General features: G+C 47.5%; 1 protein-coding gene across 2 annotated transcripts in view; it reads right to left on the bottom strand.

Moving 5' to 3' along the window:
- MED23 (mediator complex subunit 23) overlaps nucleotides 1-22026 on the bottom strand; it is a 226605-nt gene that overhangs the window by 173187 nt on the left and 31392 nt on the right. For both annotated transcript variants that reach the window (XM_075339880.1, XM_075339881.1), the window contains exons 5-8: nucleotides 15983-16094; nucleotides 4892-4990; nucleotides 4654-4755; nucleotides 1970-2039 (exon numbers count right to left, since the gene is read on the bottom strand). In XM_075339880.1, coding sequence (XP_075195995.1) covers nucleotides 1970-2039; nucleotides 4654-4755; nucleotides 4892-4990; nucleotides 15983-16094 — 383 coding nt within the window. The remainder of the gene's footprint in view (nucleotides 1-1969; nucleotides 2040-4653; nucleotides 4756-4891; nucleotides 4991-15982; nucleotides 16095-22026) is intronic.

Raw genomic sequence — 22026 nt, 5'->3', positions numbered from 1 at the left:
ACAGTGAGGCACTAGAGGGACCAGCACAGAAAAAACGCTTACCGCCCGCTTAAAAAGCGGGTGTGTGGTCGCCTGATAGCCCCTAGTCCAGGTCTCCCAGAGCCTTGCGTCCTTCCTCCAGCCAGGCATGCATGTAATGGCTGCCGGCGTCTCGAGAGAGGAAGGGGGCGGGCCCTGGGCGTTCCTGGCCAAGAGCGGGAAGCCTGCTTCCCTCTGTGCATAGTGTGAGGGCTGGAGCATGTAAATCAGGCTCCAGCCCTCGTCGCTGCTTGCGAACAGCGTCTCTCCCCTACCCTGAATGACAGGGTGGGGGCGGGAACGAAACGGAGCTGCCGGCGTCCTAGGCCCAAAAAGCCGGGGACTAAAGTTATAACCGCCGCCGCCGTAAAAGCGCGGACGGCGGATCCCCGGCGCACCACAAGTCACAGCAGCGCCGCCCGGTCCAGAGGGGGTCGGCGCTGCGTTCCCATACACAAAACATCCCCCAGTAATCTGTAGGGACACTAACTCCAACATTGCGGTCCCCGGCGCACTACAACACCCAGCCAGCCCGGAGTGTGTCTGTGCCTGCCGGGGACACAGAGTACCTGTATGATGCAGGGCCCTGTCCCTGATCGTACTCCTGCTCCGAATCCATCAGGTTCTAATGGGTCTGTGGATGGAGCCCGGCATCAGAGCTGAGAGGCCGGCAGGATCCCACTTCCACAGAGCCCTACCAGGGGATGTGGAAGGAAAACAGCATGTCAGGCTCCAGCCCTGTACCAGCAATAGGTACCTCAACCTTACAACACCATCCAGGGGTGAGAAGGGAGCATGCTGGGGACACTATATGTGTCCTCTTTTCTTCCAACCGAAACCGTCAGCAGCTACTGCTGACTAAAATCTGTGGAGCTATGCATGGAATGTCTGACCTCCTTCGCACACAAAGCTAAAACTGGAGAACCCGTGATACCACGGGGGGGTATAGCCAGAGGGGGAGGGGCCTTGCACTTTTAATGTAGTGCTTTGTGTGGCCTCCAGAGGGCAGTAGCTATACCCCAATCGTCTGGGTCTCCCAATAGAGCGCTGAAGAAACACTGCTTTCCAGGCAGTGAAAATAGCAGAGTCAGCTTACTGTGTCGGTGTCATATTCAACTCAGAGCCTGCAGAGAGGGGCTGAGGAATTAGTGCCATCTTCAACTCAGAGCCTGCAGAGAGGGGCTGAGGAATTGGGCTATAGGGGCACAGGCCTCTACCCTGGGCTTTGGAAAATCAGTGTCTGTGGAACCCGTCGTCCAGCCCAGGATCCAGCGTCGCAGGAGGGGGTACGTGGAGGCGACACTCCACGTTCCCGCCCGTTGATGGTAGTGGGAGATCGGTCCCAAAAGGAAACCGTCACCCTCAAAAAATAACAAACCTTGAAAGGAAGTGCCTCCTACAGACACTAAGCTAAAACTGAGCTTGCCTGGCCAGGCCACAGGGTGTATACTGCAGAGGAGGAGCTATGCTTTTGCATCTACTTAGTGTCCTCCTATGGATAGGCAGCATAACACCCATGGTCCTGTGTCCCCCAATGAGGCGTCAGAGAAACATACACTATTACCTTCTGGAGTAAGATTTGTTGTGTAGTGAACGCTGACGCTCATCATGAATTTGACAAGCAGCGGTCGCCAAACCTAGGAACACCCCAGCTCACTTTTTTGGACCTGGGCAAAAATGGCATGAGAACGCCAAGAGTCGCATAATTTTAGAGTAGCCTCGAGGTGTGCCAAACATATATTTCAAAGCTTTTTATGCCAGCATATTGGAGTAAGAAATACTGGAATGAATTGGGCATGGTGTTCCTCAACTCTTTTAAGGACACGTATGTTTATCTTTTGGCAGGCAGTTTATTAATGGGATTGGGATAAGTGGCTACTAGACACATCTTATGCTGCACAATGGAGGGTGAAAATTAAATTGTCCCAACTATAGTCAGCTTTTAACTTACCACAAATAGAGTTAATCCTTGCTGTAGGTCTAAAACTGTCCACAAAGTTTGACACCAAGTTTCCCAACAACTGTCAAAAAAATAAAAAATAAAATAAAATTTTATATAATATATATTTAGAAATGTCAGTTAATAGAGCTTCAGCATACTGGTGACATGGGTAACAAAAGGACTCTTGGCATCATTTTTGCTAGAGAAGTCTATGAATCCCCAATCAAATACAGACGTGAGGATGGGGCCTGGTTGAGTCACAAGAACCTGATTCACTTAGGTGCACATGCCTCTTAATGAATCATGCACATTGCCTTGCTACTAGTGATGCGCGAGCACTACCACGCTCAGGTGCTCGGTACTCAAAACGAGCAGTCTGCTGCTCAGATGGGCACGACTCGTGTACAGAGTATAATGGAAGTCAATGGGGACTCAAGCATTTTTACGAGAGATCTGGAAAAACACTCAGGTCCCCCATTGACTTTCATTATACTCAGTACATGAGTCAAGAGACAAAATGCCTGTTACAAGAACAGAGCATCAAAGCATGGTAGTGCTCATTCATCACTACTTGCCAAAATCTTAAACTAATCAGAGACTGGAGCAAGATTTCATGTGTAAGGTATGCCACAGCTTGTGATTAATTAGATAAGTGGTTGTTACCAAGTCCCATCCCAATCTGCGCATTTTGTCATAACCGACCAAAACTGTACAATATTTGTGCGCAAACCTTGCGTTTTCCAAAATTTGCCATTTTTTCAAACTTGTTAATGCGAGAATTCTGGTATAAACTCTGATCAATCAGGGCCTTTAGCCCCTTCACCCCTGGGCGATTTTCCGTTTTTCGCTTCCCTTCTTCTGAGAGTCATAACTTTTTTATTTTTCTGTCATTATTACCATATGAGGGCTTATCATTTGCTCGACGAGTTGTACTTTTGAATGAAACCATGAGTTTTACCCATATAGTGTAGTGGAAACCGGTAAAAAAATTCCAAGTGTGGAAAAAATTCCAAGTGTGGAAAAATTGGAAAAACAAAGTGCAATTGCACAATTGTTTGGGGATATTTTACACAGTGTTCACTATATGGTAAAACTCACATGCCGGTGTGATGCCTCAGGTGGGTACGAGTTTGTAGACACTAAATATGTATAGGTTTACTTTTATCTAATGAATTAAAAATTCAGAAGTTTGTCCAAAAAAAATAAAAGTGGTGCACTTTGTGCCACTTTCCGCGATCCGTAGCGTTCTTATTTTTCAGGATATGGTGCTCAGTTACGGCTTATTTTTTGCATCTTGAGTTAATGTTTTTAATGGTACCATTTTTATGCAGAGGCTACATTTTGATCGCCTGTTATTGCATTTTGCGCAAAATTTGCAATAACTAAAATACTTAATTTTGGTGTTTGGAATTGGTTTGCTGCTATGCCGTTTACCGATCAGATTAATTGTTCTTATATTTTGATAGATCGGGCATTTCTGAATGCAACGATACCAAATATTGGACTGGTAATGGGCTCCTGTTGCACTGTGCTTCATGTGTGTGGGCTCTGACTGGGGTTTTAAACCTTATTATGGCTACATACTTTACAATGCTATGTACTTTATCGGCAGCATGACCTGAGAGCGCTCTAAGCAGTATATCTATTTAGTGCCTTTGCACATATAAGCTTGTTATGCCTGATATAGACACGCTCTGTGGTCTTGTGTTAATTATGGAATATTTCAGTAACCTTGTCCGATAATGTGCTGTTTCCCTTTTTCCTTTGTGGCCTGTATGAATAAATACCCAGGTGCCCTTTCTGCACCATCAAGTACGTGCTGTCCATATGTTGTATGTACTAACAATCTAATTCATGTACCATGCCCTAATGTAGGGGACAACCGCCATTTATGTTTTTACATGTTTTTAATGACTGTTTGGATTCCCCCCACCTGTGTTTAATAAAAATTTGTTACCCTTTGCACCTTAAAAACGCTTTTTCTCTTTTTCTGATACCAAATATGTGTATATTGTTTATTTTTGTTAACCCTTTAATTTTCAATAGGGGGAATGGGGGGGGGTTGATTTTTTTTTACTATTTTATTTTAATAGTCCCCCTAGGGGACTATAAGGATCAGCAGTCTGAATGCTCATTCATTTTTGTTGAACAGAGCTGCACAGCTCTGATCAGCAGAAATGCTGCTCTCCTGTTATAGCCGCTGCTCTGCCGACTGTAACAGCAGCTATGTCATGATAGTAACAGAAGTCATCACATGACCCGTCGCTACCATGGCAACCATCGGCTCCCTGTGATTGCGTCACGGAACCTCCAAATGGCAGCAGGGAAAAGCTATTTCACATATTTTCACAATGTAAGGGTTAACAGGTGTGGATGTATTGTGGATCCACATTCGTCTGCAAGGCACACGTCTGCTGATATGGACAGATGACATGTGCGGGGATCACCACTAGCTCCACCCAACAGCCGGTAGTGATCACCCCTCCATGATTTAGGACATACCGTTCCGTCCTAGGTCGTGAAGGGGTTAAGCTTATGACATGTGCCCCCCCCAAAAAAAAAAAAAAAAAAAAAAAAAAAAAAACACACACCACAAGTATAAAGGCCCAATTATTTGAATTCACTTGCTGTTGTCTTAGGTCATGAAATAAAACAAATATAATTATAATAAATTCTCTATAATAAATCCTTACCCAATGTGGAAGTTTTCCTTCAGGATAAAGCTTACGGATTTCTGTTACAGAAAAATAAGCTGGAAGAAGGCACGCGTTTCTGTCTAATACGTAGGCTACAACCTGTAACAGAAATTGTCATTTTGTCTCCAAAATCTCACATTAGTTCAAGATTTAACATTACACCAAAAAGTGAAAGGCTTTATTCTCCTATCGTGTATCAAAAAGACAAAAACAAAAAGGCGTTCATGAAGATTACCTCTCTTGCTGCTAAAAGCTGTTGCACAACAGCAGAGCTCACAGTGTTCGGAATAGTATGAATTTTCTCCATTATTACTTTCAAAAGATCTCGAACTCCCTACAAAAAAAAAGAAATGGTGAAGTAATTTTCACCAACACAAAACACATTGCACTAAACAATTTGGAAATACAATTTAATCTGTGCATGAACAATCCTCATTTTCCAAATCTGTCGTGTGTCACTGTGTAACAAATGGAATGATTCTACATATCCCAGCGATTCGGAGACCGTTTTAGTGACACATTCTCCTCTATTTTAGAGGCAAATTTAGGTTATGATCACATATCTGCAATTTCAAATTAAAAAAAAAAAAAAAAAAAAAAAAGAAAAATTTTGAAAAATGACTAACTTTTTAACCCCTTCAGCCCCGGGGCACTTTCCGTTTTTGCGTTTTTGTTTTTTGCTCCCCTTCTTCCGAGAGCCGTAACTTTTTTATTTTTCCGTCAATCTTGCCATATGAGGGCTTGTTTTTTGCGGGACAAGTTGTACTTTTAAATGAAACCATAAGTTTTACCATATGGTGTACTGGAAAGCAGCAAAAAAATTCCAAGTGTGGAAAAATTGCAAAAAAAGTGCGATGGCACAATAGTTCTTGGGATGTTTTATTCACGGTGTTCACTATATGGTAAAACTGATGTGTGGGTATGATGCCTGAGGTCGGTGCGAGTTTGTAGACACCAAACATGTATAGATTTACTTGTATCTAAGGGGTTAAAAAAAATTCACAAGTTTGTCCAATAAAAGTGGCGCACGTTTTGCGCCATTTTCCGAAACACGTAGCGTTCTTATTTTTTGGGATCTATAGCTCAGTGACGGCTTATTTTTTGTGTCTCGAGCTGATGTTTCTAATGGTAGCATTTTTGCGCAGATGCTACGTTTTGATCGCCTGTTATTGCATTTTGCGTAAAACTTGCGGCGACCAAAAAACGTAATTTTGGCGTTTGGAATTTTTTTGCCACTACGCCGTTTACCAATCAGATTAATTGATTTTATATTTTGATAGATCGGGCATTTCTGAACGCGGCGATACCAAATAGGTGTATATATTTATTTATTTTTTAACCCTTTAATTTTCAATGGGGGGAAAGGGGGGTGATTTGAACTTTTAGGTTTTTTGTTTTTTTTTTTTAATTTTTTAAAACTTTTTTTTTACTTTTTTTATTTTATTTTACTAGTCCCCCTAGGGGGCTATAGCGATCAGCAATCCGATTGCTGATCGCTATCTGCTGATCACAGCTATACCGCTGTAAACAGCAGAAATAGTCACTTTCTTTTTTTCTCTGCTCCATGCCGAGGAAGAATGAAAGTGAAACTTCATAGCATCAGGCGTCATCACATGACCCTGTGCTACGATGGCAACCACCGAACGTCACGTGATCACTCACGTGACGTCCGGAGGGGGCGGCGGTAAGTAAAAAACATGGCCGCGCGCATATAGATCTCGCTGCCAGACTTTGGCAGCGAGATCTAAGGGGTTAATGTTCCGGGTGGAATGCGATTCCACTCGGAACATGTAGGCACACATGTCAGCTGTTGAAAACAGCTGATATGTGTGCCGATCCACGCCGCCTGCCCGCGGCAGGGGGCGGGGCTTACCGGGACACGATCCATGACGGAAAGATCCGTCCATGGTCGTGAAGGGGTTAAAATATGGTTATTTTTGCCCTTAACACAGATTGTCATACCACACAAAATAGTTAAACATTTACCACTTGTATAGTCTACATCCTTGCTATATATTTTTCAATCGTCCTTTTATTTTGTTAGAATGTCCCAAGGCATAACACTTTAGCAGGAATTTTTTTCAAAGATATTTACAAAACCTATTTTAATTATTTATTTATTTTTTTAAGAGACTTAATAACTTTTGCTATTTGTAGGATGTTTCTATATTGAGGTACAATTTTAAGGCTAGGTTCAGATTTATCCATATTATTTTTGCTGAGAACTTACCTTGGAGTTTCTCAATAAAACGTCAAAGTACACGATTCCTGTGAAACACCCAATGTAACTATCCACTATACTGAGTCAGATGGAGTCTGTTCGGACACTTACGGCAGTGTCCCATCTTTTTAACCACGCTCACAACTGTGGTCGACCACATATTTGTGAAAGTCAATGAAAGAAGGAGTCAAAACTGACTACATTTGCCTCATTATAGTTAACAGTTCTATGGGGGTGTCAACTGAAATCATGTTTTTTGGTGGATTTAGATGGAGCCGCCATACAATCATGGTCGAAAGAGTTGGCACCATTCAAATTGTTCCAGAAAATGAAGTATTTCTCACAGAAATGATTACAATTACATATGTTTTGTTAGGCTATGTGCGCACGTGTGCGTATTACATGCAGTTACGCTGCGTTCTGCACCGCAGCGTAACTGCATGCGTCCCCTGCACAGTCTATGGAGATTGTGCAGGAGCCGTGCGCACGTGGCATGTTAGAACGCAGCGATTCGGCTGCTGCCCGAATCGCTGCGTTCTAAGAAGTGACATGTCACTTCTTCCGTGCAGTTTGCATGCTGTCTATAGGGAAAGGCAGCATGCAGAGCACACGTTCTCTGCCGGCACTATGCGCTTCAGAACGCAGCTTTTCAGCTGCGCTCTGAAGCGCACCTTTTAGGTGCGGTGCAGTGCGCACATAGCCTTATACACATTTCTTTCCTTTGTGTGTGTTGGAACAACACAAAAAAAAAAAAAAAAAAAAAGGATCCAGAAAAAATGAGCAAGACAAAATTATTCGCACCCTCAACTTAATATTTGGTTGCACTCTCTTTGGAATAAATTACTGCAATCGCTTCCTATAACCATCAACAAGCTTCTTATACCTCTCAACTAGAATTTTGGACCACTCTTATTTTGCAAGCTGCTACAGGTCTATCATATTTGAAGGGCGCATTCTCCCAACAGTAGTTTTTACATTTCTCCACAGGTGTTAAATGGTATTTATATCCATACTTATTGCTGGCCATTTCAGAACTCTCCAGTGCTTTGTTTCCATCCATTTCTGGGTACTTCTTGAAGTTTGCTTGGGGTAATTGTTATGCTGGAAGACCCATCACCTATGACACAAACCCAGCTTTCTGACACTAGGCTTTACATTGCAACCCAAAATCTTTTGGTAATCTTCAGATTTTATGATGCCTTACACAAAGTCAAGGCACTCAACAAAATAACCTTCAAACATCTTTGAACCTCCACCATATTTGACTGTAGGCACGGTGTTCTTCTCTTTGTAGGCCTCATTCTGTTTTCTTTTAAGGAAACCTGTCACCACTTTTTTGGCCTATAAGCTGCGGCCACCACCACCGGGCTCTTATATACAGCATTCTAACATGCTGTATATAAGAGCCCAGGCCGCTGTGAGAACATAAAAAACACTTTATAATATTTACCTAACGGTCGCGAGGTGGGCCTAATGGGCGTCTCCGTTGTCCGGTTCCCAGCGCCGCATCTTTTGGCCATCTTTGATCTCCTTCTCTAGCCGCGGTGCATGATGTGTCCGACGTCATTCACACTCGCCGGCATGGGAGTGCGCAGGGCAGATCAAAGTATTGTAGTGCGCCTGAACGGGACCGGCGAGTGTGTATGACGTAGCTGCGTCATGCACACAGGTTTCAGAGGACGAAGATGGCCAAAAATGGAGGCGCCCGCACCGGAGAACGGAGATGCCCATTAGGCCCACTGTGCAACCATTAGGTAAGTATTATAAAGTGTTTTTTTTATGTTATACGCCCGGCCCGGGCTCTTATATACAGCATGTTAGAATGCTGCGTATAAAAGCCCGGTGGTGGTGGCCGCAGCTTATAGGCCAAAAAAGTGGTGACAGGTTCCCTTTAAACAGTAGAGTGATATGCTTTACCAAAAAGCTCTATTTTGCTCCCATCTGTCCACGAGACTCTTTCCCAGAAGGATTGTGGCTTACTCATATACATTATGGTAAACTGCAGTCTAACTTTTTTATGTCTCTGAGTCAGAAGTGGGGTCCTCTTTGTCTCCTGCAAAAGCGTTTCATTTCTTTCAGATGTGGATGGATAGTTCGCAATGACAGTGATGCGCGTTGAGCCTGCAGGACTGCTGGAATTTCTTTGCAACTTGACTGAGGCTGTGCATCCACCATCCAGGTAGCCCTGCATTGCAACCTTTTATCAATTTTTCTTAGCTGTCCACATCCAAGGATATTATCTACAGTGCCATATGTTGTAAACGTATGCTGCACACTGTGGACAAAGTAACATCAAGATCTCTGGACATGGACTTGTAAAAACGTTCTATTTTTATTAAGTATGTCATTAAAATCAGTCAAAACAGCAAAAAAAAAAAAAAAATATATAAAAAAAAAAAAATTAAAAAAAACACACAAAAGGGTGTTGTGTAAGGTGAACACTGAGGATGCCTTATAAAAGGTGCAGGGCATATGAACAATGTGACTTCAATAGTCAGATACACCCTGGTGCCTGGTAAGTTCTTAGGGTAAGGAGAGGCTGCAAGACCAAAGATATTTTCTTTTCATTATATTGCTTCGGGGTTTTTGGGTTTTTTTTAATAGGGGAGAACCAATATGTAATTATGTGATCACGTCTAGAATATCTAGTTACCTACCAATACTAATGTATTTTGCAATGTATTATACTGTACAGTTGAATACTATTAAGCCGTGCCTTAAAAAGAGCAACACTGCAGCATGACATTGGTTCCCAAGTTACTACTGAACATATCACAAAATGGTAAAAGTCCAGTATCAGAGTTCTCTCTGACCTCACCTGTTAAAATGGGGTGCCAGTATCAGTTACAGACAACTTTCTGGGCATGTTTGGTCACATACACATTATATATTATAATTATAACAATAATACATAACATAATATTACTTTGCTGCTCTTGCTGGGAAAATCATGCAAAATTTTTGCCATAACATTTTGAGAATTTTCCAGGCCAGTGAAGAAGGGAATTTTGTTACTTACCGTAAATTCCTTTTCTTCTAGCTCTTATTGGGAGACCCAGACGATTGGGGTATAGCTACTGCCCTCCGGAGGCCACACAAAGCACTACACTAAAAAGTGCAAGGCCCCTCCCCTTCTGGCTATACCCCCCCCGTGGTATCACGGGTTCTCCAGTTTTAGTGCCAAAGCAAGAAGGAGGAAGCCAATAACTGGTTTAAACAAATTAACTCCGAATAACGTCGGAGAACTGAAAAACCGTTCAACATGAACAACATGTGTACCCGCAAACAACAAAAAAATCCCGAAGGACAACAGGGCGGGTGCTGGGTCTCCCAATAAGAGCTAGAAGAAAAGGAATTTACGGTAAGTAACAAAATTCCCTTCTTCTTCAGCGCTCTATTGGGAGACCCAGACGATTGGGACGTCCAAAAGCTGTCCCTGGGTGGGTAAAGAGATACCTCATGTTAGAGCTGCAAAACAGCCCTCCCCTACGGGGGTGTCACTGCCGCCTGCAGGACTCTTCTACCTAAGCTGGCATCCGCCGAAGCATAGGTATGCACCTGATAATGCTTGGTGAAAGTGTGCAGACTCGACCAGGTAGCTGCCTGGCACACTTGTTGAGCCGAAGCCTGGTGTCGTAATGCCCAGGACGCACCCACGGCTCTGGTTGAGTGGGCTTTTAGCCCTGAAGGAACCGGAAGCCCCGCAGAACGGTAGGCCTCTAGAATTGGTTCTTTGATCCATCGAGCCAGGGTGGCTTTAGAAGCCTGCAACCCCTTGCGCGTACCAGCGACAAGGACAAAAAGTGCATCGGAACGGCGCATGGGCGCCGTGCGGGAAATGTAGATTCTGAGTGCTCTCACCAGATCTAGCAAACGTAAGTCCTTTTCATACCGGTGAACCGGATGAGGACAAAAGGAAGGCAAGGATATATCCTGATTAAGATGAAACGAGGATACGACCTTAGGGAGAAACTCCGGAATGGGGCGCAGCACTACCTTGTCCTGGTGGAACACCAGGAAGGGAGCCTTGGATGACAGAGCTGCCAGCTCCGACACTCGCCGAAGCGATGTGATCGCAACAAGAAACGCCACTTTCTGTGACAGGCGAGAAAAGGAAACTTCCTTCAAAGGCTCGAAAGGCGGCTTCTGGAGAGCAACTAGTACCCTGTTCAGATCCCACGGATCTAACGGCCGCCTGTACGGGGGCACAATATGACAGACCCCCTGCAGAAACGTGCGCACCTTAGGAAGACGTGCTAGACGCTTCTGAAAAAACACGGATAGTGCCGAGACTTGCCCTTTAAGGGAGCTGAGCGACAAGCCCTTTTCCAACCCCGATTGCAGGAAGGAAAGAAAAGTGGGCAATGCAAATGGCCAAGGGGATACTCTCTGTGCAGAGCACCAGGATAAGAAAATCTTCCACGTTCTGTGGTAGATCTTAGCAGACGTCGACTTCCTAGCTTGTCTCATTGTGGCTACGACTCCTTGAGATAATCCTGCGGACGCTAGGATCCAGGACTCAATGGCCACACAGTCAGGTTCAGGGCCGCAGAATTCTGATGGAAAAACGGCCCTTGGGACAGTAAGTCTGGTCGGTCTGGCAGTGACCACGGTCGACCGACCGTGAGATGCCACAGATCCGGATACCACGATCTCCTCGGCCAGTCTGGGGCGACGAGTATGACGCGGCTGCAATCGGATCTGATCTTGCGTAACACTCTGGGCAAGAGTGCCAGAGGTGGGAAGACGTATGGGAGCCGGAACTGCGACCAATCTTGAACTAATGCGTCTGCCGCCAGAGCTCTTTGATCGCGCGACCTCGCCATGAATGCCGGGACCTTGTTGTTGTGCCGGGACGCCATTAGGTCGACGTCCGGCACTCCCCATCGGCGACAGATTTCCTGAAACACGTCCGGGTGAAGGGACCACTCCCCTGCGTCCATGCCCTGGCGACTGAGGAAGTCTGCTTCCCAATTTTCTACGCCTGGGATGTGAACCGCGGATATGGTGGAGGCTGTGTCCTCCACCCACATTAGAATGCGCCGGACTTCTTGGAATGCTTGCCGACTGCGCGTCCCTCCTTGGTGGTTGATGTATGCCACCGCTGTGGAGTTGTCCGACTGGATTCGGATCTGCTTTCCTTCCAGCCACTGTTGGAAGGCCAGTAGGGCAAGATACACTGCCCTGATTTCCAGAACATTGATCTGAAGGGTGGACTCCTGCGGAGTCCACGTCCCCTGGGCCCTGTGGTGGAGAAACACTGCTCCCCACCCTGACAGACTCGCATCTGTCGTGACCACTGCCCAGGATGGAGGCAGGAAGGATCTTCCCTGAGACAATGAGGTGGGAAGGAGCCACCATTGTAGAGAGTCCTTGGCCGTCTGGGAAAGAGAGACTTTCCTGTCCAGGGACGTTGACTTCCCGTCCCATTGGCGGAGAATGTCCCATTGAAGTGGGCGCAGATGAAACTGCGCAAAGGGAACTGCTTCCATGGCTGCCACCATCTTCCCGAGGAAGTGCATGAGGCGCCGTAAGGGGTGCGACTGGCCTTGAAGGAGGGATTGCACCCCTGTCTGTAGGGACCGCTGCTTGTTCAGCGGAAGCTTCACTCTCGCTGCTCGAGTATGAAACTCCATGCCAAGATACGTTAGCGACTGTGACGGTGACAGATTCGACTTTGGAAAGTTGATGATCCATCCGAACGTCTGTAGAGTCTCCAGCGTAGCATGTAGACTGAGTTGGCATGCCTCTTGAGAGGGTGCCTTGACAAGTAGATCGTCTAGGTAAGGGATCACCGAGTGTCCCTGAGAGTGCAAGACTGCTACCACCGCCGCCATGACCTTGGTGAAGACCCGGGGGGCTGTCGCCAGACCGAATGGCAGAGCTACGAACTGAAGATGGTCGTTTCCTATCACAAAACGTAGAAAACGTTGATGTTCTGTAGCAATTGGCACGTGGAGATAAGCATCTTTGATGTCTATTGAGGCAAGGAAGTCTCCTTGAGACATTGAGGCAACGACAGAGCGGAGGGTTTCCATCCGGAACCGTCTGGCGTGCACATGTTTGTTGAGCAGCTTTAGATCCAGAACAGGACGGAACGAGCCGTCCTTTTTTGGAACCACAAAGAGATTGGAGTAAAACCCTCGCCCTTGTTCCTGAGGCGGTACAGGAACCACTACTCCTTCCGCTCTTAGGGAGTCCACCGCCTGCAGCAGGGCATCTGCTCGGTCTGGATGTGGGGAGGTTCTGAAGAACCGAGCTGGAGGACGAGAACTGAACTCGATTCTGTACCCGCGAGACAAAATGTCTGTCACCCACCGGTCTTTGACCTGTGACGTCCAAATGTCGGAAAAGCGGGAGAGCCTGCCCCCAACCGGAGATGCGGAGGGGGGGGGCTGGAAGTCATGAGGTAGCCGCTTTGGAAGCGGTTCCTCCATTTGCTTTCTTGGGGCGTGCGTGAGCCCGCCAGGAATCTGAGACTCTTTGCGTCCTCTGAGTCCCTTTGGACGAGGAGAATTGTGTCTTGCCCGAACCTCGAAAGGACTGAAACCTCTGCTGCCATTTTTTCTGCTGAGGTTTGCTTGATCTGGGCTGGGGTAAGGAAGAGTCTTTACCCTTGGACTGTTTAATGATGTCAGCCAATGGCTCGCCAAACAGTCTATCTCTAGATAAAGGCAAGCTGGTTAAACATTTTTTGGAACCAGCATCTGCTTTCCAGTCCTTTAACCACAAGGCTCTGCGCAAAACTACCGAATTGGCGGACGCCATTGAGGTGCGGCTGGTAGATTCTAGGACCGCATTGATAGCGTAAGACGCAAACGCAGACATCTGCGAGGTAAGGGACGCCACTTGCGGCGCCGCTGGATGTATGATAGCATCCACTTTTGCTAAACCAGCTGAAATAGCTTGGAGTGCCCATACGGCTGCGAATGCTGGAGCAAACGACGCGCCGATAGCTTCATAGACAGATTTTAACCAAAGGTCCATCTGTCTGTCATTGGCATCCTTAAGTGAAGCGCCATCCTCCACTGCAACTATGGATCTAGCTGCAAGTTTGGAAATCGGGGGGTCTACCTTTGGACACTGGGTCCAGCGCTTGACCACATCAGGGGGGAAAGGAAAACGTGTATCCTTAGAACGTTTAGAGAAACGCCTTTCTGGATGAGCGTCGTGTTTCTGGATTGATTCTCTGAAGTCAGAGTGATCCAAGAAAGCACTCAATTTACGCTTGGGATAGAGGAAACGAAACTTCTCCTGCTCTGCAGCTGCCTCCTCTGCAGAAGGAGCTGGGGGAGAAATATCCAACAGTCTATTAATGGCTGAGATAAGATCGTTTACCATGGCGTCCCCATCCGGGGTATCCAGATTGAGAGGGGTTCCAGGATAAGACTCCTGATCACTCTCTTCAGACGCATCACAGGGCGACTGATTGCGCTGAGACCCTGAGCAGTGTGATGACGTTGAGGGTCTTTCCCAGCGAGCTCGCTTAGGGTGGCTGGGGCTATCATCTGAGTCATAATACTCAGCCTGGGAAGCCGGGGACCCCCTTGCAGTCTGGGCTAATTCCAACTGAGGGGGATTAGAGGACAGAGACCTCGCCGTGTCCATAGACTGAGCCCCAGTCATGGATTGCAAAGTTTCAAGGATCTTTGCCATAGTCACAGACATTCCATCAGCAAAAACTGCAAAGTCTGTCCCTGACACCGGGGCAGGACTTACAAGCGTCTCAGCCTGGGTCACTACCCCTCCGGACTCCGGCTGGCGAAGCAGCACCGGATCTGAGCATTGCACACAATGGGGGTCTTTGGAACCTGCTGGTAGAGCAGCCCCACATGCAGCACACGCAGTGTACACAGCCCTAGCCTTGGCAGCCTTGCGTTTTGTGGATGACATGTTGCTGCCTCCTCAGAGCGATCTGGGGTATCCAGCCAGGAAGCGACCTCACAGTGCAAAAAATAACTAAATATATATATCTGGTGACACAGTACACCAATACACACTGAGGCACTAGAGGGGCCAGCTGAAATGCCGCTTACCGCCCGCTTAAGAGCGGGTGTGTGGTCGCCAAAAGCCCCCTAGTCCAGGTCTCCCAGAGCCTTGCGTCCTTCCTCTAGCCAGACTGCATGTAATGGCTGCCGGCGTCCTGGGAGAGGAGGGGGGGCGGGCCCTGGGCGTTCCTGACTAAGAGCGGGAAGCCTGCTTCCCTCTGTGCCTAGTGAGAGGGCTGGAGCATGTAAATCAGGCTCCAGCCCTCGTCGCTGCTGCGAAACAGCGTCTCTCCCCTACCCTGATTGACAGGGTGGGGGCGGGAACGAAGCGGAGCTAGGCCGCAAAAGCCGGGGACTGGATTTATAAACGCCGCCGCCGTAAAAGCGCGGTCGGCGTGTCCCCGGCGCACCACAAGTCACAGCAGCGCCGCCCGGTCCAGTGGGGGTCGGCGCTGCGTTCCCACAACACAAAGTCCCCCAGTAAACTGTAGGAACACTAACTCCAACGTTACGGTCCCCGGCGCACTACAACACCCAGCCAGCCCGGAGTGTGTCTGTGCCTGCCGGGGACACAGAGTACCTGTATGATGCAGGGCCATGTCCCTGATTGTACTCCTGCTCCGTATCCATCAGGTGCTATGGGTCTGTGGATGGAGCCCGGCGTCAGAGCTTAGAGGCCGGCAGGATCCCACTTCCACAGAGCCCTACAAGGGGATGTGGAAGGAAAACAGCATGTGGGGCTCCAGCCCCTGTACCAGCAATAGGTACCTCAACCTTACAACACCATCCACGGGTGAGAAGGGAGCATGCTGGGGGCCCTATATGGGCCCTCTTTTCTTCCATCCGAAATAGTCAGCAGCTACTGCTGACTAAAATCTGTGGAGCTATGCGTGGATGTCTGACCTCCTTCGCACAAAGCTTGAAAACTGGAGAACCCGTGATACCACGGGGGGGTATAGCCAGAAGGGGAGGGGCCTTGCACTTTTTAGTGTAGTGCTTTGTGTGGCCTCCGGAGGGCAGTAGCTATACCCCAATCGTCTGGGTCTCCCAATAGAGCGCTGAAGAAATTTCTACTCACAAATGAGGGAAATCTGGAATCTGGATTAGGTATACATACCTTATAATCAACACCACCTATGATTTTCAGCACAAGCTTAAATGTTAACACCCAAAGCTGTGTTCTTTCCCATTCCAATGCATCAGAGTTTACTAAGGCCTCACAAACCATCCTGAGAAGAAACAAATATGAAAAGCCTAGTTAACATAAAAATCTGTATTGTTTTAGAAGGAGTTGTAAAACACAAGAAAACTGCATAAAGTATGTGTCTGGTGTATACATCTATATTAATGCTGCTAGTTTGATATTATTTAAAAAGGCCACAAATTAAAAGGAGCACCATGGCATTATTTTTTTTCTTTATTGTTCTCTCTGTTAAAAGGGGTTATCCGGCTTATTTTGTTTTGTTTTTTTTATTACCCTATTGGGCTACATTGGGGCAGGTAAGTAGATAGAGACCACTTACCTGCCCTGCTGTCAGCCCCTCTCCCCCGGCACAGAGTGGCCACGTGACCGCTCCTGCCGCGATTTTGCTGCTTCCGGTCATTTCATGTCAACATGGGCAGGGCCATGTTGACATGCAAATCTGGAAACAGCATGTCGCCTCCCTGCTGGGCGGGTACAGTGCGATGAGCCCCGCCCCCTTCCCTGCACCTTCCCACACATTCCCCCGCACCCCGTACTCTGCCCACAACCTCCCCCTGCACTTCTGTGGGACCAGTGACCTGGGGGTGGGGCCTGGCGGCGGCTTCCGTGGTGTCAGCGCTAGCACCGGACCCCCTGCTCAGGATCGCACATTCAAATATACCGGCATCACAGATGCCGGTACATTTGAAAGCGCTGATGAGAAGCAGCGCAGCGCTGCTTCTCATCACTGTCCCGCTGTCTGTGCTCTCTTCAGCACAGCGGTGACGTCACTACTGTGCTGATATGGCCAGAGCACAGACAGCGTGCGAACGTGCAGGAGCGGCGGGGACCGAGGACGGGTGAGTATGTACTCCCTATGGAGGGGTGGGGGGGTCGGTGCACAGCCCGGTGTGTGTGTGTGTGTTGCACAGCCCGATGTGTGTGTGTGTATGCGGTGCACAGCCTGGTGTGTGTGTGTGTATGCGGTGCACAGCCTGGTGTGTGTGTATGCGGTGCACAGCCTGGTGTGTGTGTATGCGGTGCACAGCCTGATGTGTGTGTATGCGGTGCACAGCCTGATGTGTGTGTATGCGGTGCACAGCTTGATGTGTGTGTATGGGGTGCACAGCCTGATGTGTGTGTATGGGGTGCACAGCCTGATGTGTGTGTATGCGGTGCACAGCCTGATGTGTGTGTATGCAGTGCACAGCCTGATGTGTGTGTATGCAGTGCACAGCCTGATGTGTGTGTATGCAGTGCACAGCCTGATGTGTGTGTATGCAGTGCACAGCCTGATGTGTGTATGCGGTGCACAGCCCGATGTGGGGCTGTTATTTGCAATGCTGTAGTGATGAGAGGTCAGTGCTGGGGCAGAATATACTGACAGGAAATGTGTGTGGAGGGGGCGGGCAGAGGGCGAGGCTGGACACTGGGGAGGGGCTGGACAGTGAGGCCGGGCGGAGCCAGCTGTGACTGGGAGGTTCAGCACAGGAAGTGGTCAGTTTGCTTGTGCTGAATGTAAACAAGGAGCTGCAGAGAATAAAGGGATAATTCAAGAGGAACAAAAGTTAGAAAACAAAAAATAACAATGTAGGGGTGTTTTATATGACAATACAGCACAGATTAGCTTAAAGGAGTTGTCCGACATAAAAAAAAAAAGTTAATCTGTGCTGTATTGTCATATAAAACACCCCCTACATTATTTTTTTTGTTTTCTAACTTTTGTTTCTCTTGATTTTTCACTTTATTCTCTGCAGCTCTTTGTTTACATTCAGCACAACCTAACATGACATGTTTGACTGCCAAACCACATTCACAGCTGGCACCGCCCGGCCTCACTGTGCAGCCTTGCCCTCTGCCCGCCCTATGCACACACAGTCCCTGTCAGTATTCTCTGCCCCAGCACCTGATAGATAAATGAATACTATGTAATGAAAATTATATATAGCCCCTAATGTGAGTCTATAGGACATCCCCTGTCTCTCACCCCCATGAAGTCTAGTCTCTGTCCCCCTGTTGTGTCACCCGTGAACTCTCTTCTCTGCCCCCTCCCCCCCTGCTCGCTTTCCCTTCTCACCCATGCAGCATGCTGCCTCTTCTCCGTGCTGTGATGATTGCAGTGTCCTATACAGAGCTCAGTGCTGCTGTTCGCTGGTGTCAGGTGACATCCCTGCTTCTGACTGTATTCAGAAGCGAGGAGCACGGGAGGCTGCAGTCATCACAGAGACAGCGCACGGGGGAGGGGGGGGGGTCACAGTTGCCCGGGCACCATACAACATAATGAGCTGAGCACACTGTTGGGCAAACAGCGCTACGGTGTCCTAGACGGAGAGGGTAACCTTGTGTTTGTCTAGCACATACAGTGCAGAGATAGCAGCGCAAAGGGAAAGGGGCGGGGCTCATCGCACTGTACCCGCCCAGCAGGGTGGCAATATGCAGTGGCAGATTTGCATGTCAACATGGTCCTGCCCATGTTGACATGAAATGACCGGAAGTAGCAAAATCACAGCAGGAGCAGTCACATGACCCCTCTGAGCCTGGAGAGAGGGGCTGACAGCAGGGCAGGTAAGTGGTCTCTATCTACTTACCTGCCCCAATGTAGCCCAATAGTGTAAATAATAAAAAAAGCAAAATAAGCCGGATAACCCCTTTAAACTCAAAATTTTTTGTTATGTCGGACAACTCCTTTAATGTGTGTAATGAATCCATTAGGCCGGAGTCACACTTGCGCGTATATTGCGAGAGTCTCGCATTGTATCACCCGGCACGGCCGCACACTCTACTGACAGGAGCAGGTCGGCTGCATGTATTTCTATACAGCTGAGACGCTCCTGTCCGAAGAGCATCAGGCCATGCTGGGTGATGCAATGCGAGACTCTCGCGAGATACGCGCAAGTGGGACTCCAGCCTTAGAATACTTCTTGGTCTCTGTCTTCTGCTGTTTCCAGTTATACCAGTCCTCTCCTTGACCAGCTCACACAGCATCTTCTGTGTGGACCAGAAGTGACCTTCTCAATGCAAGTTTTAGTCTTAAGTCGAGTCTCTCAGCCCTCCATTAAAGCTTCACCCACATGGACGTTGATTCTCTCATGCAAAAGGAATTGGATTGATTATGCAAATTACATTTTGATCACACTTTGATTAGAGTTTGATGCGAGAGTCAGCTTCGTGTCATCTGATTCTCTCGCATGAAAGAATCGAAGCACAGGTGAGGAGAGAAGGAGAGAGTCATTTTTCCATTTTGAGAAGGACCACTGGGAACAATTCTATGTTCGTATACAGTAAGGGCGGCGTCACACGCTACGATATATCGGGCGATATGTCATCGAGGTCACGGATTCCGTGACGCACATCCGGCATCGTTAGAGATATTGTAGCGTGTGACAGCTACGAACGACTGAACGAGCAAAATTACTCACCTTATCGTTGCTCGTTGACACGTCGTTCATTTTCATAAAGTCGTTCCGCTTTCTGCGCGCCGATTGTTCGTCATTCCCGTGGCAGCACACATCGCTCCGTTTGACACCCCGGAAACGACGAACACAGCTTACCTGTGTCCCGCCAGCAATGCGGAAGGAAGGAGGTGGGCTGGATGTTAAGTCCCGCTCATCTCCCCCCCTCCGCTTCTATTGGGCGGCCGTTGTGTGACTTTACTGTGACGCCGAACATCCCACCCCCTTCAGGAAGAGGATGTTCGCTGCCTACAGCGAAGTCGTTCGGGAGGTAAGTACGTGTGACGGGGTAAACGACTTAGTGCGCCACGGGCAACAAATTGCCCGTGACGCACAAATGACGGGGGCGGGTGCGATTGCTCAAGCGATCACACGATATATCGTCCCGTGTGACGGCGGCCTAAATCCTCACAAGCACTTTTTGCTATTGTAGAGGCCGGTTCTCATTAGTCACCTGTAGTAGTGGCCACGATTTCACTGGAGAATGTCCTTTAACCTCGGTGCTCCGTCAAGTTCAAGAAAACAATGTCACTTCAGGTATAGAAAAATAGCAGGCACTCACCGGTTTGTTGTAGTTTTTCAGAATTTATTCTTCAGACATACAGGGGAGGGATAAGAGTGCGGTGCACACGGACGACGGCAGCCGTTCCGCACCCGTTACCGACGCTTCAAAGGGTCCATTGAAGTGGACCCATTGAAGCGCCAATAGCAGGTGCGGAACGGCTGCCGTCATCCGTGTGCACAGCACTCTTATCCCTCCCCTGTATGTCTGAAGAATAAATTCTGAAAAACTACAACAAACCGGTGAGTGCCTGCTATTTTTCTATACCTGAAGTGAGATTAATTTTTCCATCTGCTCCATTCAGTGAGTCCGAGAAAAAAAAAAAAAAAAGAAAGCTGGTCGGCACTGCCTCATAGTAGCTCGTTGAACTGAGTGCTATCTGATAAAACATCGGATAGCACTCATCCAAGCCATACACTCATGTGGGCGAGCCCTAAGAAAGAATCTAATGGTCTTCTGTGTGAGCTAGCAAGAAAGAGCTTTGGTTACATGATGAAGGGGAGGTCGAGAGCAATGCTGAAAATGTAGAAGACCACAACCAGCAAGTATTTTAATGCACTCACTACTAATTAGTAACGGAGGGGCAAGTAAAAAAACAAAACATCAGAGAGCTGCTTTAAAATAGGCCAGCACTGGTTCCTGGTTGCTTGAATAACCACAAACATATCTGAAAATACCAAAGTGGTTGAGGGAAAAAAATATATATAAAACAAGTTCATGAAGGCATTGATTCAATGGACGAGTCAAAGCTTTTACGCCAGAAGACTAGAGTAAAAAGCTTTAGAAAGTGGCTAAGTTTTGACAACACTAAAGCTAAAATTTGACAACTTGTGGCCTTCTCACCCCATTTTTGCTCAGCTCCGACAGCAGGAAGAGCTGGGGTGAGACGAGAGAGTGGCAACTGTTGCTTGCCAAATCCATGTCAAACAGTGCTGTTCATTACACTGCAAATCTTACTCCAACAGGGACTGGAGTAAGACTAGTGGCAAAGAGCAAATACAGAGGAACACCATTCGTACAACTCTCCCAATTCATGAAGAAGCGTCTCACCCTAGCATCCCGCATCACGCATCAAGACAGGCATGGACCACATCAGTCTTGATGAATTGATGCCATGGTGTTAATGCCAAAAAATGAAGAAATCGTGATGTGGGGAACACAGCGAAAGAACCACTTGATACAAGCACCGATTCGGCGTTGAAATGCATTGTGAATTAACCCCTTCAGCCCCCGGGCACTTTCCGTTTTTGTTTATTGCTCCCCTTCTTCCGAGAGCCGTAACTTTTTTATTTTTCCATCAATCTTGCCATGTAAGGGCTTCTTTTTTGCAAGACGAGTTGTACTTTTAAATGAAACCATAAGTTTTACCATATAGTGTACTGGAAAACGGCAAAAAAATTCCAAGTGGGAAAAAATTGCAAAAAAAGTGTGATCGTACGTACAATAGTTATTGGGATATTTTATTCACTGTGTTCACTATATGGTAAAAACGGATTTTTGTGTACCCACCGTAAAATACTTTTCTCTTAGCCATCATTGGGGGACACAGGACCATGGGTGTTATGCTGCCTATCCATAGGAGGACACTAAGTAGATGCAAAAGCATAGCTCCTCCTCAGCAGTATACACCCCCTGGCTGGGCCAGGCAGTCTCAGTTTTAGTACACAAGCAGTAGGAGAAAAAAGCAGTAAAAAACTTCTCAACAGAGGAACATGAGAAAAGAAGAGTCAAAACCAAATAAGGTACTGAGAGAACTAAGGCCCCGCAGGGCAACAGGGTGGGTGCTGTGTCCCCCAATGATGGCTAAGAGAAAACGATTTTACGGTGAGTACACAAAAATCCGTTTTTCTCTGACGCCTCATTTGGGGACACAGGACCATGGGACGTCCTAAAGCAGTCCACGGGTGGGAAACATAAAAGAAGACAACACAACCCAAGGACTAGGAACCAGTCCCAGACAGCCT

This window comes from Anomaloglossus baeobatrachus, chromosome 3 (genome assembly GCF_048569485.1).
Source record: "Anomaloglossus baeobatrachus isolate aAnoBae1 chromosome 3, aAnoBae1.hap1, whole genome shotgun sequence".
NCBI lineage: Eukaryota > Metazoa > Chordata > Amphibia > Anura > Aromobatidae > Anomaloglossus > Anomaloglossus baeobatrachus.
This window is presented reverse-complemented; position numbering and strand designations above follow the sequence as displayed.